The sequence below is a fragment of the Staurois parvus genome, unplaced genomic scaffold (genome assembly GCF_062004578.1).
Source record: "Staurois parvus isolate SC_StPar_1 unplaced genomic scaffold, SC_StPar_1.0 ptg000415l, whole genome shotgun sequence".
Taxonomy (NCBI): domain Eukaryota; kingdom Metazoa; phylum Chordata; class Amphibia; order Anura; family Ranidae; genus Staurois; species Staurois parvus.
This window is the reverse complement of record NW_028318211.1, coordinates 2,398,779-2,418,533: the sequence shown is the minus strand read 5'-3', so window position 1 is coordinate 2,418,533 and position 19,755 is coordinate 2,398,779. Positions and strand designations below refer to the sequence as shown.

The 19,755-nt window shown below is 40.3% G+C and overlaps 1 protein-coding gene across 2 annotated transcripts in view; it reads left to right on the top strand.

Annotated features, from left to right (window-relative positions):
• Positions 1-17,012, top strand: part of SLC12A6 (solute carrier family 12 member 6) — a 76,188-nt gene extending 59,176 nt beyond the window's left edge. For both annotated transcript variants that reach the window (XM_089687032.1, XM_089687033.1), the window contains 10 exons: positions 1,250-1,369; positions 1,475-1,579; positions 1,670-1,838; positions 6,443-6,638; positions 6,795-6,964; positions 7,260-7,391; positions 8,889-8,996; positions 10,932-11,116; positions 11,212-11,345; positions 15,810-17,012. In XM_089687032.1, coding sequence (XP_089543158.1) covers positions 1,250-1,369; positions 1,475-1,579; positions 1,670-1,838; positions 6,443-6,638; positions 6,795-6,964; positions 7,260-7,391; positions 8,889-8,996; positions 10,932-11,116; positions 11,212-11,345; positions 15,810-15,901 — 1,411 coding nt within the window. In that variant the 3' untranslated portion in view covers positions 15,902-17,012. The remainder of the gene's footprint in view (positions 1-1,249; positions 1,370-1,474; positions 1,580-1,669; positions 1,839-6,442; positions 6,639-6,794; positions 6,965-7,259; positions 7,392-8,888; positions 8,997-10,931; positions 11,117-11,211; positions 11,346-15,809) is intronic.
• The last annotated feature ends 2,743 nt before the right edge of the window (positions 17,013-19,755 follow it).

Here is a 19,755-nt window from a genome sequence, read left to right as displayed (position 1 = left end):
GTTGCCTGCATCAACTACTGAAAGACATCTGGCAAATCATCCGCTCATGGGAGCGACACTATTATGTTTCAGATGGGCCTGTAGAGTTGGAGACTTTTTTTCAGAAAGGTAAGTTTCGATCAAGGGCGGACTTGGCTCATAAAGACTCCCCACCACCCTTTCAGTGGTGGTCTTCTCTACAAATCAGACATTTTGTGTTGGAATCTTCATACCGCGAGTTGTGCGGTAGACAACTCACCTTTTTTGAGACGCTCTGCCTATCTAAGGACTTGCGGAGACACTTGATTTCTATCTTAACTTGACGCAAGAAGTGTCTGACACTACTATTGGACACCTTAGTAAATGGGAAAGAGATTTGGATGTCTCCCTGACTCCAGTGAATAGAGAACAAGCTCTTAACACAATACATAATGGTATAGTAAACGTGTCGGTTCAGGAGCATAATTTCAACATTTTCACGCGTTGGTACAGAACTCCTCATCTTCTGCATAAGATATATTCTGCAACCCCAGATTTCTGTTGGAGATGTCGGCAAGCATCGGGTTCAATGCACCATATTTGGTGCGAATGCCCTGCATTGCGAATAATTGCTTGTGCACTGTTTGTTTTTTTAGATAGCTATGAGCACAGTGTTCAGGTTTATTCTCTTGGACTCTTGGTTCTACTCCATTATCAGTTTGACACGCCTAGATGTTGATAGGGTGCCTTATGAGGGAATGATTCCTTATATTCTATTATGGTATGATACTGTTGTACCTATTGTGGGGGGGGGGGGGGTTTGTCACATGTTATTGTCCTATCGTTTGTATTGACGCTTGTACTGATATATGTTTAATATGTAATAAAAAAATTATTATGGAAAAAAAAGGCATTACTGCACTATGTAGCAACTTTATGCCCTTGTTTACCCTCCTCTGTTAATAATAAAAAAAAAATGACAGACAATCAAACCTTTTAATTCCATGCTAGATTTCCTTGCTAAAAATATCAGACTATCCTGTGCTGGGATTGATGCCAAAACCACTCTGCACTAGAAATCAGTAGAGTAACTGATTAATATTTCTTGCATTTATTTACTTGCAGTTTAAAAATGTGTGTGTTTTACATGCATACGTTAATCACGGTAAGAATGTATTTATACAAGTTATTTGTATGCAGAATTTAATTCTTTTTAACCTAACATGCAAATTTAATTTCAATGTATAACATTTTTGGTAATTGTTGCCTTCTGTGCTTGTTTATATTACAGGACATTATCTTTCTTAGGGATGGCTCTTTGCTTAGCCTTAATGTTCATATCATCTTGGTATTATGCCCTCATTTCCATGGTGATTGCCGGAATGATCTACAAGTACATAGAATATCACGGGTGAGCAAATTTGATATGCATTCTTTTCAGACTAATACGTTTGCCACCATATTGTCTTTTCTTTTAGCTTATGTTGTGTGTTTCTTACCTAATTTATGTGCACAGAGCGGAAAAAGAATGGGGAGATGGGATCAGAGGTCTTTCTCTAAGTGCTGCACGCTTTGCTTTACTTAGACTGGAAGAGGGACCACCACATACTAAAAACTGGAGGTAACGCTAGCCAACCGTTTTATGTTATTATTTATTAATCTGTATGTGTGATTTCTTGTATCATTCATGTCTGTTTTTCCTACTACCTAGGCCACAGCTGCTTGTTCTGGTGGAACTGGATTCAGATCTTCATGTATCTCAGCCACACCTCCTTTCCTTTGCATCTCAGTTGAAAGCTGGAAAAGGCCTAACTCTTGTTGGGTCTGTTTTGATTGGGGATTACCTGGAGAATTATGCAGAAGCTCTGGCAGCGGAGCAGGTATGGTTACAGTATTGCTTATTTTTCAGTACTTGTCTGTGTATATCAGTCAGACGATATTTATTTATTTATTTCAGGTACTTATATAGCACCATCAATTTATGCAGCACTTTACACATATATATTGTACATTCACATCAGTCCCTAACCCTCAAGGGGCGTACAATCTAAGGTCCCTAACTCACATTCCTACATACACATACTAGGGCCAATTTAGACAGGATCCAATTAACCTACCAGCATGTCTTTTGGAGTGTGGGAGGAAACCGGAGTACCCGGAGGAAACCCACGCAGGCACAGGGAAAACATGCAAACTCCAGGCAGGTGGTGCCGTGGCTGGGATTTGAACCAACGACCCTAGTACTGCCAGGCGGAAGTGCTAACCATTTAGCCACTGTGCTGCCCATAGATGATATAGTGAATAAGTAAACCTTCAAAATGTACAAGAGCCCATTCAATATTTTTTTTATCAATATTGTGCAGATCACCTATCCAGCAGAATAATAGGATTAGGATCATGATTCCAAAATTCTGCTTACTGCTTTTACTGTCTTTTCACACAACACAAGTATCTGTGAGACTTCGTAAGCTGACATGATGAAGCGCCGCAAGACAAAATTGTGGCTGAACATCAACCAGATGTCCTGGGCTACTTTTCCAATTGCCTATGTACTATTGTGGCACCAGCAAGAACCACTGTGAAATACCATCAAGTTATTCTACTATTTTCACTTATTTTCAATGCCAAATATACCATACTCAGAACTACCTGATACTGGGTTCTTGGTTAAAAAAAAACAACTTTCAGAATTAAATTTAAATTATGTACTGTATGATACTGTAAATTCCTGTGAAGTTTTGCAGTGCAAACTTTAACCGCCTCCCGCCCGCCATATAGTAATATGACGGATGCAAGGTGGTTCTCTCTTTCTGGGAGGACGTCATATAACATCCTCCCATTCTAACCGTGCATGCGTGGCTCCCAGAGCATGCAGCGCGGCGATCAGTGGTGCGCTGTGTCCCTCGGACACAGAGGATCACCGATCCACGGAAAGAGCCAAAGATGTCGGCTCGGTCATGTGATCAGCTGTTTCCAATCACACAATCACAGCTGATCACATGTAAACAGGGAAATGCCGGTTATCGGCATTTCTCTCCCCACGAGCTGCCACGCTGACAGCTCGTGAGGAGAGGGGAGCCGGTAATCGGCATTTCTCCGAGGGGACATGTACACACATCATCAGAGCACTGATGATCAGTGTGCCCTGATGATCTGTGTAGCCCCAGCAGCGCCACTTGTCAGTGTCCTTCAGTGCCAGCTCTCAGTGCTCATCCATGCCACATTTCAGTGCCCATCAGTGCCACATCAATGTCACATATCAGTGCTCATCTGAGCTGCCTTTCAGTGTCACCCATCAATGCCAGTCAGTGCTGCCAATCAGTGCCGCCTAACAGAGCCAGTTAGTGCCGCCTAACAATGCCAGTCAGTGCCGCCTATCAGTGCCATATATGAGTGCTGCCTTTCAATGCCCATCAGTGCCTCCTCATCAGTGCCACCTATCAGTGTCCATCAGTGCCCATCACTGCAGCCTCATTAGTGCACATCAGTGAAGGAGAAAAATCACTTATTTACAAAATTTTATAACAAAAGCTAAGAAAAAAAATTTTGTTTTTTAATTTTCAGTGTTTTTTGGTTTGTTTAAGAAAAAATTAAAAACCCAGAGGTGATTAAATACCACCGAAATAAAGCTCTATCTGTCACAAAAAAATTATAAAAATTTCATATGGGTACAGTGTTGCATGACCGTGCAATTGTCATTCAAAGTGCGATAGCACTGAAAGCTGGAAATTGGCCTGGGCAGGAAGGGGTATAAGTGCCCTGTAGGCTAGTGGTTAAATTAGTAAGTACCAAGCAAAATTATAATCAGTATTTTTTTCCCATTTGACAACCTAAATTAATATTAATATTTGACAAATAAAATAATTCATCTGAAAAATGTCTTAGCCTGCAGACAGTTATATGGTTCTTTAGTGGAAAGCTTTACAGCACATTCCCCTTATGTCCCTTTCCTTTGGTCAGGGAGCTACCTGCCGCTCTACTGTGAAAGGAAAGTCTTGTGTTCAGAAGTTACAATCTCCAAGGCATCCCCCTTTTCTCCAGTCTCTTCTCAAACTACCTCAGCCTTTCCATCGTTTGCTGATTATCAGGTTTATGAGCAAACCAGATTTTAAGCCATTGAGCATTAGGTAGTTCCTGGCCTAAAGAATTAGCCTTCTAGTTCATGGAGCAGCATTTGTCTCCTGGGCACCATTCTGAAATTCCAGAACAAGTAGGTCCTTCTACATCATGGGATCATTCCTGGGTCAGATTTTCTGATTTGGACAACGTCAAGGTATTGTCCTAACTTTATAGGAGACAGTTTGGATTATGACTTGGATGAAATTTTTCCCCTGTTTTCTCTGTTCCATTCAATGCAATTTTTGAGAGGCCAGTTTTTCATAACTGTTTACTTCTGACATAAGGGAGAAATCCACAAACTAAGGTGTGTACCAGATCCTGTGCTGCAGGTGGAGGTCATTGGAGGGAGGACCACATGAAATTCTGGGCCATTTACATGCTAATCCTGGGCCATGCACATTCAAGAATCCTTTTATGCTTGCAGAAAATGCTTTCATGACTCCATGGGATCTGCTAACCAAGGTACAGGGCCTTTCCTCCCTAGTGGATTCTCAGGCTTGAGAGAAAGGCCCTTTTGGTGATCTTCCTTATTTTGCTATTACCCAGGCAAAAATTATCAATCCTGAAAAGACTCCGAATGGTTACTCCACTGATTCTGATGCATCGTTGGGGCAGCATCTTTAGTCTTGTAACTCTGTGAGGTTTCAGGATGGACATATTTTTTTCAGGTTTCCCTTATTGCTTACTCCAGGGACACTTGTTTCTTTTACAGATGGGTGAGAGCTGAGCTTGGTCCACAGCCTTATTAGATCTGTATTTCCCCTTGAACTTCATGACGAGGAGAACTTACTCTTCTCTCCTGCCTAATCCTTATATCGGAAACTTCCATGTACCTAATCCAATTGATCAGGCTGAGTCTGAGGGATTGAACCTGGTTCTCGAAGGGGCTTCAGAGACCACTGTTACTCTCCTTGGAGATTCTTCTGATCAAATCCTCTTCAGTGGTCTTTCTGGATAGCCCTTGCCTTGGTGTGGTGAATGTCTTCCCCTTCTGATCTGCTGAGTTGAGGGGTAGAGACTTCTCTAATTTAGGAGGATTCTGGTCTCCATTATTGGGACATCCTTTCCTGTTAGGAAGTTATTTTTTTTCTTTTAAACTTTCAGGTGGATCAGGTATATCAGTTTCCATTTTTTTGATCTATGTTTCAGGGTTCTCTCGAACCTTGGGTCATTCCTCAGTAATGGTATTCTTTTGGTCTTCTGGCATCATGTTTAGTTCCTTTTGCTAACTTATCACCTGGTCTTTCCTTTCCTACAAGGTGTAGGGTTTTGCCTCATCTGGTACTAGCTTCAAGTGTGGGTACTTTGAGTGGTTCTTGAACTGCAGGCAGCAGTCTCCTGTTTTATTCACTGTGCACCCATTAGTGGTTGTTTGCTGTTTCCCACCCCTCATTTGGACTACTTTTGGACATCCCAACAGTATGTGTCTTCCTGTGATCCTCAATGGACTAGAAAGACAATGGAGTCTTTGTACTTACTGTAAAATTACTATCTTGGGAGTCCCTTGAGGCATGCTGGGAATATGAGGGGTTCTGCTAGGCTGGCCTACAGAATTATTTGTTTGCCAGTGTTCAATCCTACTGTAGTATAACTGACAGTAGTATACTGTAGTATAACTGACAGTTTGATGTCTTGTGTCCTTTGAAGGACTCACAAAAGAGGGTTTCACTGCTGTTTGATCACATTTCATTCAGTTTGTAACTCTACTGAAAATGTTTGCTTGCATTTGTTTTAAAATGGCTGAGAGGTTCCCTTTAAACCTTGGAATTTATAAAGAAATAAAGTATACCAATGTATCCAGGCATAGCTGTAATGCCCCAGTCCACCCCACTCCTTTTTCTTGAAAATTTGGTGATCTGGGGAGTCCTTCTGCTTACTGCTGTTTGTATATGTATATATATGTGTATAGATAGATAGATAGATAGATAGATAGATAGATAGATATTGGCAAACACAATCGCTTTAGACACCTTGCTGTATCAATGTGTAAGCAGTAAGATGTTCCTTACAGCCATCAATCAGATCCAAGCCTGCCTTCCTTGTTTGTGTCTGATGATACACCGAGTAGAAGGGAGGTTACACAGCACAGACTTTAGGAAGCAGGTGTACCCACGACACACATAGGGTGCTCACAGGGATCCATCTGAAGTAAAATATGCAGCATTCAAATGCTTTTTGCACAGTTTAATAAATAACCTGTTGTCAGGAGTTACCCTTTAAAACATCAGTTGGTAGTCAGTAGCAAGATTGAAACTCATTGTGTACCCAAATAAGTTTTACCTTCGAAATATAATCCAAAGCAGAAGCAATGGATAAAGCACTATCCAGATGATCAGGCTCTCAGCTGCATTCTTATCTTCTGCAGGCACTGAAGCAGCTGATGGAACAAGAACGAGTAAAAGGCTTCTGTCAGGTGGTTGTAGCCCAGAAGAAAAGAGAGGGTTTGTCTCACCTTATCCAGTCCTGTGGCCTTGGAGGAATGAGACACAATACTGTGATTATGGGTTGGCCAAGTGGCTGGAGACAGAGCGATGACTCTCGGGCATGGAAGACATTCATCAGTAAGCACTACTTTCTACTCAAGTCAGTTTCTGTAGAAAATGCAAATGTATAGTTGGCTGCTGCTCCTTTTTAAATGTTTGAATTGTTTCTGTATAATTTTGCCTCAAGGAAACCCAATCTTTTCTCCTTTTTAACATAGTACTCTTCTCCTACAGCTACTGTTCGTGTCACCACTGCTGCCCGCCTAGCCTTGCTTGTGGCTAAGAATGTGTCTCTGTTTCCTGGGTCCCGGGACATTTTAGCAGAGGGGAACATAGATGTGTGGTGGATTGTACATGATGGTGGGATGCTAATGCTGTTGCCTTTCCTCCTGAAGCAGCACAAGGTGAAAGAAAAATATTGTATCATCGCAGCTCTTTTACATTTACATCAATTTCCTGTCCCTACAGTTTCCTCTGATTTATTTTTTGCAATAATTTTCTTCTCATTTCTCATATTTTTTTTAAACACTGCGTAACTTCCTATTCCTTTTTTTAATTTTACTTTTTGATTCTGTGTATGGATTAATAAGCTGTAGAGATATAGCCAAATATTAGAAGCATCTCATAAAAGCAATCTATTTTCATCCTACAATCTTTTCTTCCTTTCCTGTGAGTACTTATATGGCTTAATCTATTTAGGTTTGGCGGAAGTGCAAGATGCGTATTTTTACAGTGGCTCAAATGGAAGACAACAGCATTCAGATGAAGAAAGATTTGGCCACATTTCTCTACCATTTACGTATCCAAGCTGATGTGGAGGTGGTAGAAATGGTAAGTACATATAAATGAAGGGAAAAAATAATTTTTCAGTAAAAATTAAAAATAAGGCTTTCCCCTCGGGTACACAAACCTGGCAAACACTTATGGTTTTATTCCAATAACAAAAGAACTGGCTAAAATGCAATCCCTGTTATACTAATACTATACCATGGTGTTTTAAGAGAAGTGGACCCAAGGAACAAGAGCTATGCTTTGTTTTTGGGTCTACTTCTCTTGAGACACCATTTTTATGTTGATGAGCACATGGTCTGGTATCACTCAAACTACCAGCTCTCTGCTGAAAACCAGAAGCCTTTTCAGCACTTTCTGATAAGTGTTGCAGGAATTTAGATGTGGTAAAGTATATGTAAACACTAACTTATGGCATTTTATTTTGTTAAATAGCAATGTATCAAAAACTATTGCATTTTTTTTTTTTTTTTTAATAAAATAAATTTTTTTATCTTTTTCATCCATTGTTGCATCTTGTACTGCCTTCATGGCAGTTCTCGGGGCAAATGGGAGATGGAACAGAGCATTGTAACCATAATAGGAAATGCCTAAACAAGAATCTACATAGCAGGATCATTAGGCTTTATTTTAATGGAAGCTGTAGGTTTTTTACATTTAAAATTACTTTTAAAATTACATTACCATGTTAAATCTTATATGAGATTTTAGTAATTGACTTTTACATACATTTATATATTTTAATTAATGTCCTAGTAAGAATAAATATGTTAGTTACCCTTTACCCTTGTGAACTGGTAAAACTCTTTTTATTTTACAAATGCAAAGGTATTTACGTTTAACGCGTTTACCTTCTTTAAACATCATGAAACAAAAAAACCCCCCCAAAAAAACACTGTAGTATGTGTGTAATTTTAACTTTTTTTTAATGATCCTTTTTCTTCCTTCACTGATCTAGTGCTGGTATAAGTAAAGTATTAGCATAGTAAAGAGGACATAAATGAATGAAAGTGTTACTAAACCCACAACAGTAAAATCAGTCTGTATATGGAATAAAGCATGCTTGTTATATTCACTGGGGAACCTAAGGGGTTAATCCTCCGCATTGTGTGAAAAGGCTGTTTGATACCGTCTTCTGTGATCCTCCCCTTCTTCTGCTGGCACCAATCCATCTGCTGATAGCACAGACCTCTCGGAGTCGCTTTGCACATGCTCAGTTTGGTTTGTATTGCTAGAAAGTTTTTTTTTTTTTTTCTTTGGGAGCATGTGATCGGCACAGGGCCAATCAGCCCTGTCCAGACTAGTCAGGGGTTATATAGCCTAATAGGACAGTCAGAGGAGAATGAAAACTCCTACAAGCTTTAACCAGTGCTCAGCTGGAGATTGATTGAAGTCACAAGATTGCTTTATACCGCTGATGAGAAAAGGTATTTACTAAAATAATTGCTTTTCTGTGTACTGTGGGAGACCAGATATAGTGAATGCAGGGTCCTGGGTTTAGTAACACTTTAATCTGAGCTATCTATTTGTCTTTTACAGCATGACAGTGATATTTCTGCCTATACCTATGAGCGCACACTTATGATGGAGCAAAGATCACAGATGTTGAGGCAAATGCGCCTTTCAAAGACAGACAGGGAACGGGAGGTAAGTGTTTTTTCAAGAGTCAGATCATTCACAGGGCATCCTAGGCAGGTGTCTAATGCCAAGTGGATGTCCAGGGGTCCCATCTACTACTTTCATGCTTCTGCAGTAAATCAAGGGGGTGATGCAGTTGGTCACAGCTATGTACCTGCCTGTCACTTCTCAAGGGAGGATGCACTTGTAGGCTGTCATTGTCTATTGGGATTGTGCCTGTACAGGCAATGCAAACCTCTGTGCCTATTTAAATCCTTATCAATGTCAATGGAGGGGAATAGAGGGCAAACTGTTGCCCTAATCCATCTTTGGCCAAACATTTCCTTTTAATATGATACCTCCATCACCATGACTCAGGGAAACAATGAAATCAGGATGAAATAAGATATCCACAACTTGCACAATTGGTTTTTAGCATCTGGGAGCCAACAGTGTGGCAAAATAAAATGAAGATAACATTAGGATAAATTACATTACAGTGAATGGTAAGCCAAATGTTATTTTTCTTTCATTTCAAAAGCCTTGCTTAGGTATGCTAATAACACTTTTTTTCTATGAAGTGATTGTAGTCAACACTCTATTAATTTTTGCAGCTTTAACTTTTCAGGGTTGTCAACAAAGTGCTTAAACACAGTATAGACCAGCAATGGGCAAACTACGGCCCGGCGGACCTTTTAATCCGGCCCGTGGAGCTAGGCTCCCGCTAGGCTCCTCTCACAGTCTGCCCTGAAGACCGGTGTAGCATGAAAATCTGTCTCCTATGAGGATCTGTCCCCCTCGACGTATCTGCGCATGTGCCGGAGATCGCCGATCGGCTGCGAATGACTGAAACTGCCACATGCGCAGATACGTCGAGGGGGACAGATCCTCATAGGAGACAGATTTTCATGCTACACCGGAACGGCGCGGGAACAGGGCGAGAGGAACGCGCGGAGCAAAGGTAAGTGAATTGACACAGGGGGGACTTGGGGACTTAATATGGGGGATGAATTACTATATGGGGGATGAATTACTATGGGGGATGAATTACTATATGGGGGATGAATTACTATGCTTACTATGGGGGAATATTACTATACTTACTATGGATGACACATACACATCATTCATCTACTCTTGGTCCGGCCCCCGGGTCCAATATATGAACCCATTGCGGCCCTAAAGACAAAAAGTTTGCCCACCCCTGGTATAGACCATCTGTATCTGCCTCTTGGCAGTAAGTTACAGTGGAGGTCATTTTTAGGAAAAAGAACAGTCAAAATCAACAGTTAATCTGTTCAACTCTCAGCCCCATCTATATAATCTATTCAGTACAGCTGTTGGTAACATCTTAGTCATGTTTACAGTTTCCTTTTCTGTACATAGGCCTCCACATATTTGTATTCATTCTTTCATATCTGCAAAACTGAAAAAGTACACGTATGTGCACCTGTGCAACAAGCAAACATAGTACTGAGGAGGGATTCCATACAGCTACCCCTAATTCCTTTGAATGACATTAAATCCCTTCTGGTGTTTTTTAATTTAACTTTGAATTTTCCCAACTGATCACTATTATTCCCCAACATATAACTGTCAACCTGTGGTCATGCATGCATACTTTCCTAATACATACACTTAGTGTAGTTGTACACATGCATGCACCCAGCTAAAAAAATAAATAATGATTAAGCAGATCATACCCACTGACCACCCTGTTGAAGACCAGTTTAAAGTGTAACTCCAGCCAAATATTTCATTCAGTAAGGAAGGGTGTGTACCTCCATCAGATTTTCAATGTTGTGTCTGCTGATGCATATGGTGCCATTGTTGGCCATGCACCTGGTATGCTTTAAGTCTGTTTGTATGTGTGTGGTATGGTTCCTGCTGGGGAGATCTGCCTACTGTGGTATCGTCACAATACTGTAAAAATCTGCATTTTGCCCTGCTCTTTTCTCTGCTCAGGCTCAGCTGGTGAAGGACAGAAACTCCATGCTACGGCTGACGAGCGTTGGCTCTGATGATGATGAGGACACAGACGCTGTTCCAACAAGAGTACACATGACATGGACCAAGGATAAACATCAAGCCTTGCGTGTAGCCCAATGCAATGCAATGCCCAGCTTTCAGGATTTGCTCAGCATGCGCCCGTGAGTCTCTGCATACTAATATTTACAAAATAGCCTTCTGGTACTATCAACACTTGCTTATTATTGCATTTACTGGCATCTTTTCTATTCCTTAGGGATCAGTCTAATGTTCGGCGTATGCACACAGCAGTGAAACTGAATGAGGTCATTGTCAACAAATCTCATGATGCTAAACTGGTACTATTGAATATGCCTGGACCTCCACGTAACTCACAGGGTGATGAAAACTGTATCCTTTTACCCAGACAATTAGAGAACGCCAATAATGTAAGCGTTTGTGAAAAATGTGTACTTGTACTATAATACCCCTTTCTTTCTTTCCATCGAGGAACAGAGCTAGCCTTTTATTGTCAGTTTTACTGCCGTCTACAAGAGGATTGGACACTGGCAAAAAAAAAAAAAAGTAAAAGCTGATTCACACACATGCGGATTGAAGCTCAGGTTTCTCAGCTAATTGATACAGTAGTTGTCCAGCAGTTCATGTGAGGTTTACATCAGGTTCAGGACAGGATTAGATCAGGATCTTATCCAATTCACTCATATGTGGTTTAGAAACGGTTCCCATAGAAGTCAGCCTGTAATCTGCACCTGAACTTGAAGACACTTCTCAGAAATCGGACATGACTCTTTTTCAAATGGCACTGAATCCGCAGTGCCAGTGCACCAAACATATGTGAACAGGCACCATAGGAAGCAATGTTATTTCACGTGTCATGCGGATTGGATGCAGTTTGAACCACATACAGTATATGTGAACTAGCACTAAGCAAGCCCAAGATAACCCCCATTATCCCAGTATACCTCAGTTTTTTGTTAGTTTCCAAGGTGGATGGATGTTTTATTCACAGGTCTGTTGGGATGGGAAAAGTCTAATCTTATTTTTTGGTACTATTTTTTTCTTCGATCAAGATCCCCCCTTTCTTCAGCTCTGCTGAGAAAAGTCTACCCTATTTTAGCTCTTTTTTATCTAATTGTTTCTTCAATTAAGATTCCTGCTATGTCGTTTTTGAGCTGGTCACTATATGTGGCTATCTAGACCAGCCTTTCTTTAGCTTGATTTTAGAGTGCAATCCGAGGACCCTGCTGGACTTGACCTGGTGGGACTAACCTGGAATTTGTAGACCTTTTATGATGTAAGCTTTTTTGTAATCAATAAATATTGGAACTCATCGCTGTGTGTAGAAATGTATGTACTAATTGGTTCAAGTGTGAAGATGAATCGGAGCACCAGCATTTCCCATTGTGGATTAACTGACAAGGTAGAGCAGGTGAACCTTTTTCTTTTCTTACCCTGAAATGTTGTCTTCAGGCACTGGGATCCACATTTCAGCTTTTTCCAGATCTTCACATACTGATAAAAGTTATTTTTGAAGCACTTTCCAAGTCTAGAGCCATTGCATTGTCTCAGCACTTAACCCTGTCTCTGAAGTTTATTGAGTAGGTCTTTCTGGCTGAGCACCAGGAGCTATCTTGTTGTACCAATGTGCACCTTAAGTTTCCTGTTACTGCAGAAGGGGGTAATTTTAGCCACTGGAAGGAGTGTTGCACTCTGCAAACCTTTTCCCACCATTCAGCATTGAAGAAGCACCTTCACCTTCTGCTCCAGTTTGCTAGAGCCACGTGGAACTCTGATCCTCAATTCATTCTTACGGCCTGCAAACAGTGACCTTAGCCACCTGTTCCTTCACCTGCTTCCAAGCAGTTGGGTTTGTAAGTACCTGAGGCTAATTCTAGACACACAGGGAAACAGTTGCTCTGTAGTGGGTGGCTTCAGCTCACACTCCACTAATTGTCCCAGTGCTGTCCACTGTTTGCCTCCTGAGGTACCAAATTAGCCCTCTGATAGCTCTGTCAGTCATAGCCATCTCCTCTGCTTTATCCAGAGAGGATTTTATTGCAATCATGCAGGACTTTATGGACCAAAAAGCAGTAGTGACTGCTGATTTTGACCTCAGAGATCATAAAGAGTGCTCTCCTTCCCCTGCATAATCTATTTTTTGTCTCTGGTAAAGAGACTCTGATGCTGTTTTTTTTAATCATTGACAGACTAACCTGTCTCTAAGTCTGGCCATAGATGATTTGTTTATTTGGATCAGTCAGCGAAAAAAAACCCAAATGGATTCTCCCATACAAAAAAGCGATGTGGATGAAGGAATCCACTCTGCTGTGCTATTGTATTCTGACAGTGCACTAATTGAAGCAAAAAGTTCCAACATTCGTGTTTGAGAGAAGCCAATCATTAGATCGACTTCTCTCAAGCAGGAATGATCATAGATGGATTGAAGTTCATCTGGTTCTCGCTTAAATGGCTGATTTTCTATCCATCTATTGCCAGCCTAAGTCTCAGACCTCTGTCCTAAATCCAAAACTAAGAGACTCTTTTGACCTTTTACCAGTGCTGTTCTCAGTCTGGTTTCCTTTACGAATCTTAAGACTGCCAAAACTATGGGTTGCACTGATCATAGTTTCTTTATGACATTAGCCCTACTTAACAGTGTCCACCTAGTGCAGGATGAGTCTGTCTTTAAGCATCCCACTGACAAGTGGCTACAGGCCCCTTCTAGAACTCTGTTTTCCTTGGCAGGTCCTGCATATCAAGCTGTCTTGACTGTGGCCTTAACCTGTCAGCCAGGGGATATCAGAAGGGATGGTCATGGAGCATTTGGAACTCATGCTTGCAGGCTGGGTTGTCTCCTGAATAAATTTCCTGTCGGTGAACGCGCCGTGAATTAAAGCGGAACTTTACACATAACCGTTTGATAACAATTTATGTTCTTTAACAAAAGAACATACATTATACATAATAATTATGCTACCAAAATTAGTGTGTGCCTTAAATTCCCTCTAGCATTGCTTTTGTTTCTTCTTGCTGGAATCCACCACTAAGGATTAGGTCTCTGGCACTTGGCTGCTGGCTTCTCATTCTTTCCTTTGTGCAGGGTATCTGCCATGTGGCTCACCCATGACTTCCATGAATTTGGTTCTCTAAGCACTTAAAAAATTGCCTTTGAAACTATTGGTTATATTCCTCTTTCCACTCTTGCTCATGAGGTTACGTTTCTTGTGGCCATCAGCTCTGCAAGATGAGTGTCTGAGTTAGCTGCCTTATCCTGCAAAGAACCCTTCCTGATCTTAAGGTGGTGTTAAGCCCTAGAACTTCCTTTCTAAAGTAGTTTTAGCCTTTTACCTCAACTAGGAAATCATTCATCTGTTGGTCTCCAGTTCCATCAGATCTCCATCCATTGCCTGGATGCAATTTGGGCTGTGAGTATTTATCTTGCAATAACTGCTTCTTTCAGAAAGATTAAGTCCGTCTTTGTCATTCCTGATGGTCCCCAAGAGGGTGAACCTGCTTCTTGTTCCACCATATCTCAGTGGTTTAGACTGATGATGGAAGCGTATGGTCTTAAAGATTGTATGGCACTCTTTCCTATAGAAGCACACTCTACTAGATCTGTAAATGCCTCTGGGGCTCATCGGCATCCAGCTACGGTTTCTCAGATTTGCAAGACTTTCTCCTGGTCTTCTGATCACAGGTTCTGTAAGTTTTGTTATTTGGATGTTCAGGCCTCATCCGATGCCAGCTTCAAGTTTAAGGTCCTTCAGACAGCTGATTGAGCCACAGTCTCAAATGAAGTCTTTTTGTGGGCCTGTTAACATCTTGGTCACTGTTGCCCATCCCTTAGTTGTACAAGACTTTGTGTCCTTTAATAAAGGTGAAATAAATAGGATTTTTGTTTTCACCATAAAATCCTTTTCTTAGGGAGAAAAGGAGGGACATAGGTCCCACCCTACTGTGCTTAAGGTCATGCTCTTGATAATCCTTTGCCTAACAACTGAGGCATGTTGAAGAAGAAGAGAATATCCTTGGCTGGCCTTCAGTTTTTTGTTTGCCAATGATGTTCAGTCCTATGGTAGATGGCAGTATAAACTGACAATACAAAACTTCCTGTGTCCCTTAATGCCTTAATGGACTCCAAAAAAGGATTTTACGGTGAGTACAAGAATCTGATTATAAACTGGACTATGCTAAAAACTAAAGTATGTGTGGAAAATACATGTCAATAATAGCTCTCCTATCCATGTACTACTTAGTTTTTTTAAAGGCCAACTATCTGGGCAGCTGTTTTTTTTTATTATTCTCAAACCCCAGCTGAGGTTTAGAATAAAATAAATAAATCAGCTCCTGCTGCAATAATGACCTCTTCCCTAGAGCTGTTCCCAGAAGTGATTACTTTTTTCCACTAGACAACCTCATTCTACTGAAGCCTGAGGGCATCTTGTGAATGTAGGGTGTCATGGACCTGATGCAGAAAGATCTCAAAATGTCAGCACTGCACGCTGCCTACCGCTCAAGTTGATCCAAAAAACACTTTACATTACAAGCGCATTACGTGACCTGCTGAAATAATCTTAATTAAAAAAACAGTCTAGTGTGTGGCAATTGCTGCATAATTCTAGTTTATAGGAAAACAAGCAAGAAGACACTCTATCATTAGTTTAAGATTAGTATCTGTATTACTTCATATTTAAATAAATGAAAAATATCAACCAGCAATGTGTTATGGTATCCTTTCATTGTCGCCTAATGCATTTATGTTGTGAAGAATGCATCCATCAGTCACTTTTGACAAATAGGTCCATGTAGTGTTTCTGGGTTACTTGTTTTTTTAGTCCTTAATGTGCCTTATAGATATGGAGTTTCTTGAAGTCTTGACTGAAGGCTTGGAACGCGTGCTTTTAGTAAGAGGCGGTGGAACAGAAGTCATCACTATATACTCTTAAGCTGACCTCTGTGTTCTGCTCCACTTGGAGTTGAAGAAACCAAGAATGTGTTCGAAGAGGCCAAAAGAAAAAGAATTACTGAAACTAGAACACACCAACCATGTATCCATATCAATCTAAGTGAACAAGAGGGAAGCTAATGTTCCTACAAAATTTCAAATCCTTTTTTACCATTAATAATGCCAAAAAGTTAATGGTAATGTTTAAAGAGCACTATGGCAACAAAAGGGATGGACAGAACAGTGCTTTCCTAACCCTGAACAGGGAGACGTCAAACAACCTCTATGCACCAGCAGGTATCAAATGCCTGTTGAATATCAGCAAACAGCCCTCTTTCAAGGGATAAAAGTATCTGATCCAGTTATTAGGAGCAGTCTGTGCCCATGAAGCTTTGTCCAGAGCAGAGATTCATTTACTAAAGGGTATAATGCTTTAGCACGCCTTAATAACTCCTGACTTGGCTGGGAGCATGCTAACTCGTACTACCCACCACTTTTTCTGAAAGCTGAGCATCAAAAATCATGCGTACTTGTATTGTGGAAATGTTACATTTCTCAAAAAAAAAAAATGTTTTGTCACTTTTTTTCATTCTGATTCTTATTGTCTTGTAAAAGCAGAAGTATTACCTCTGATATCAAGAGGACTTGGCAGTTAAAAAGAAACACTTTACTAATCTCCTTCAACTGTTGAGGAGATTAAATAGATCAGTGGCTTTATTTGTATTGTAATTTTTTTTTATTTAAATGGGAAAGTGGTATTGGCAAGTTTTAATTTATTGCTCTGACCAGCATTCCATGTGTTAAATCTCTGTAATTCTTGTCTTAACAGTGTGAATCATTGTACCAGTAGAAGCAGGTGCCATTATAGTCATAAAGACATGTGAATAGACCAGCCTTTCTGCCTCTCACCCCAGTCCCTATGACTTCAAATGTATCTACATTTGTCATTGTTTGTGTCAGCATTTGTGTTTTTTTTGGGGGGCGGTGGGTTATTTTAAACAATAAAATGTTTTATACAAAGGTGTTTTTGTAATATTAAGAGCATAATAGTGAAGCATGTACTGCGTTATATTCATGAAACCAAATTTTTAAATAAAGTGGGCTTGTCTGGCTTTCTGTGCCCGCTGTGGACATTGAATGCTGAAATATAAGGCTTTCACAAAAATCGCCAGTGTTTTAGTTACTACCAATGGAGGTAGACATGCTGTCAACAAATCTTGTCACTTGCTGTGTTCACAAAAATGCTCCCAGTTCTTTCAATAGGAAATTAGCCTGGTCAACATTTAAGCTGAACTCCAAAATTGCTTATCTTTTCATCCCACCCCTCACTAGACACCTGGCCCACAAAGCTATTCCACTTCACCAGACATGTGGCTGCCCCCTTGCGCTCAACTCTTGTTCTGAAGCATCCGTAGAGAAGAGCACTGGGGGGCAAGTAAAACAAACAAAAGATAAAACAATCCCATCCAGCTATCCAAAATCAATATACCGAAACATAGAAAAATGACAGAAAAAAAAGAAGTCCATGGAGTCTGCCAGTTTTTTTTTTTTTCGTTAACCTTTTTTGTCTGAGTATAGATTAATGTTTGTCCCAAGCATGTTTGAAGCCATTTACTGTTGACTAGCTTACTACCTCTGCTGGAAGTTTATTCCAAGCATCAACTACCTATGCAGTAAAATTTTATTTTCTAAGATTAGCTTTAACTTTCCTCCAGTTAGTTTAAGGTCATGTCATTGTGTTCTTGATTGCACATTGAAAATACTGCCCTCCTGAAGCTTATTCACCCCCTTGATGTACAGTTGTGTTCAAAATAATAGCAGTGTGTTGAAAAAAGTGAATAAAGCTCAAAATCCTTCTAATAGCTTTTATTTCCATACACAAAAATACATTGGGAACACTACACATTCTATTCCAAATCAAAACATGAAGAAAAATATATCAAATTTGTGTTGTTCCTCTAAAAATATTGAAGAAAAGTGAATATTAGACTGTTCAAAAAAATAGCAGTGTTTATATTCTTCTTTACAAACTCAAACATTCACTATATAAACTGAAAAATGTTTGAAAATTTTGCTTTTCTTTTGAATCACTTAATATTTAGTTGTATAAGCACTGTTTCTGAGAACTGCTGTACATCTGTGTTGCATGGAGTCAACCAACTTCTGGCACCTGTGAACAGGTATTCCAGCCCAGTATGATTGGACTACATTCCACAGTTCTTGGTTTTGCCTCAGAAACTGCATTTTTGATGTCACCCCACAAGTTTTCTATTGGATTAAGATCCGGGGATTGGGCTGGCCACTCCATAACGTCAATCTTGTTGGTCTGGAACCAAGATGTTGCACGTTTGCTGGTGTGTTTGGGGTCATTGTCTTGTTGGAACACCCATTTCAAGGGCATTTCCTCTTCAGCATAAGGCATCATGACCTCTTCAAGTATTCTGATGTATTCAAACTGATCCATGATCCCTGGTATGCGATAAATAGGCCCAACACCGTAGTATGAGAAACATCCCCATATCATGATGCTTGCGCAACCATGCTTCACTGTCTTCACAGTGTACTGTGGCTTGAATTCAGTGTTTGGGGGTCGTCTGACAAACTGTCTCTGGCCACTAGACCCAAAAAGAACAATCTTACTTTCATCAGTCCACAAAATGTTGTGCCATTTCTCTTTAGGCCAGTCAATGTGCTCTTTGGCAAATTGTAACCTCTTCAGCACGTCTTTTTTTCAACAGTGGGACTTTGCGGGGGCTTCTTGCAGATAGCTTGGCTTCACATAGGTGTCTTCTAATTGTAACAGTACTCACAGGTAACTTTACACCTTCTTTGATCTTCCTGGAGATGATTGTTGGCCGAGTCCTTGCCATTTTGGCTATTCTTCCATCCATTTGAATGGTAGTTTTTCGCTTTCTTCCACGTCTTTCAGGTTTTGGTTGCCATTTTAAAGCATTTGCAATCATTTTAGCTGAGCAGCCTATAATTTTCTGCACTTCTTTATATGTTTTCCCCTCTCCAATCAACTTTTTAATCAAGGTACACTGTTCTTCTGAACAATGTCTGAAACGACCCATTTTCCTCAGAATTTCAGAGAGAAATGCACTGTAACCAGCATGTACAACATTTGCTGCATTCCTTCCTTAAATAAGGGCAATAATTGCCACCTGTTTTTCAAAGAATGAATGACCTCACTAATAGAACTCCACACTGCTATTATTTTGAACATGCCCCTTTCAATTAGTGATTCATTTACACAGAATCTGCAGCATGCATGTCATGACTGTTGGGTCTGTTGGATTTCTATTACTCTACTACACCTGCTAGTAAATTATTTGCCATGTAGAAATATAATTTCTACCAAAAACAGTGATTGATCAGTTTAGTGATGTCTGACTGCTATTATTTTGAACACAACTGTATATATAGGTTTCAGTCATATCTCCCCTTTCCCTTCTTTCCTCCAGACTGCACATATTAAGTTCCTGAAGTCTCTTCTGATATGTTTTATTCCACAGATCTTTCGCCATAGTTGTTACCTGTCTCTGGACTCATTCTATCATATCAATATCTTTTTGTAAGTGAGGACTGGACACAGCATTGTAAATGAGGTCTCACTAAAGATCTATATTGGGGAATTAGGACCTCCTTCCTCCTGCTGGTGATCTCTCTAGTAATGTATCCTAGAATTCTATTCGCTTTCCCCACTGCCAGGCCACACTGCTCAATCATCTGAAATAAGTACCCCCAAATCGTTTTCCTCTGTAGTGCTAGCCAACTCCGTACCCTTGATGTTGTACACTGTCAAGGGATTCTTTTTCCCTATGTGCATAATTTTACAGTTAGAAAAATTGAACT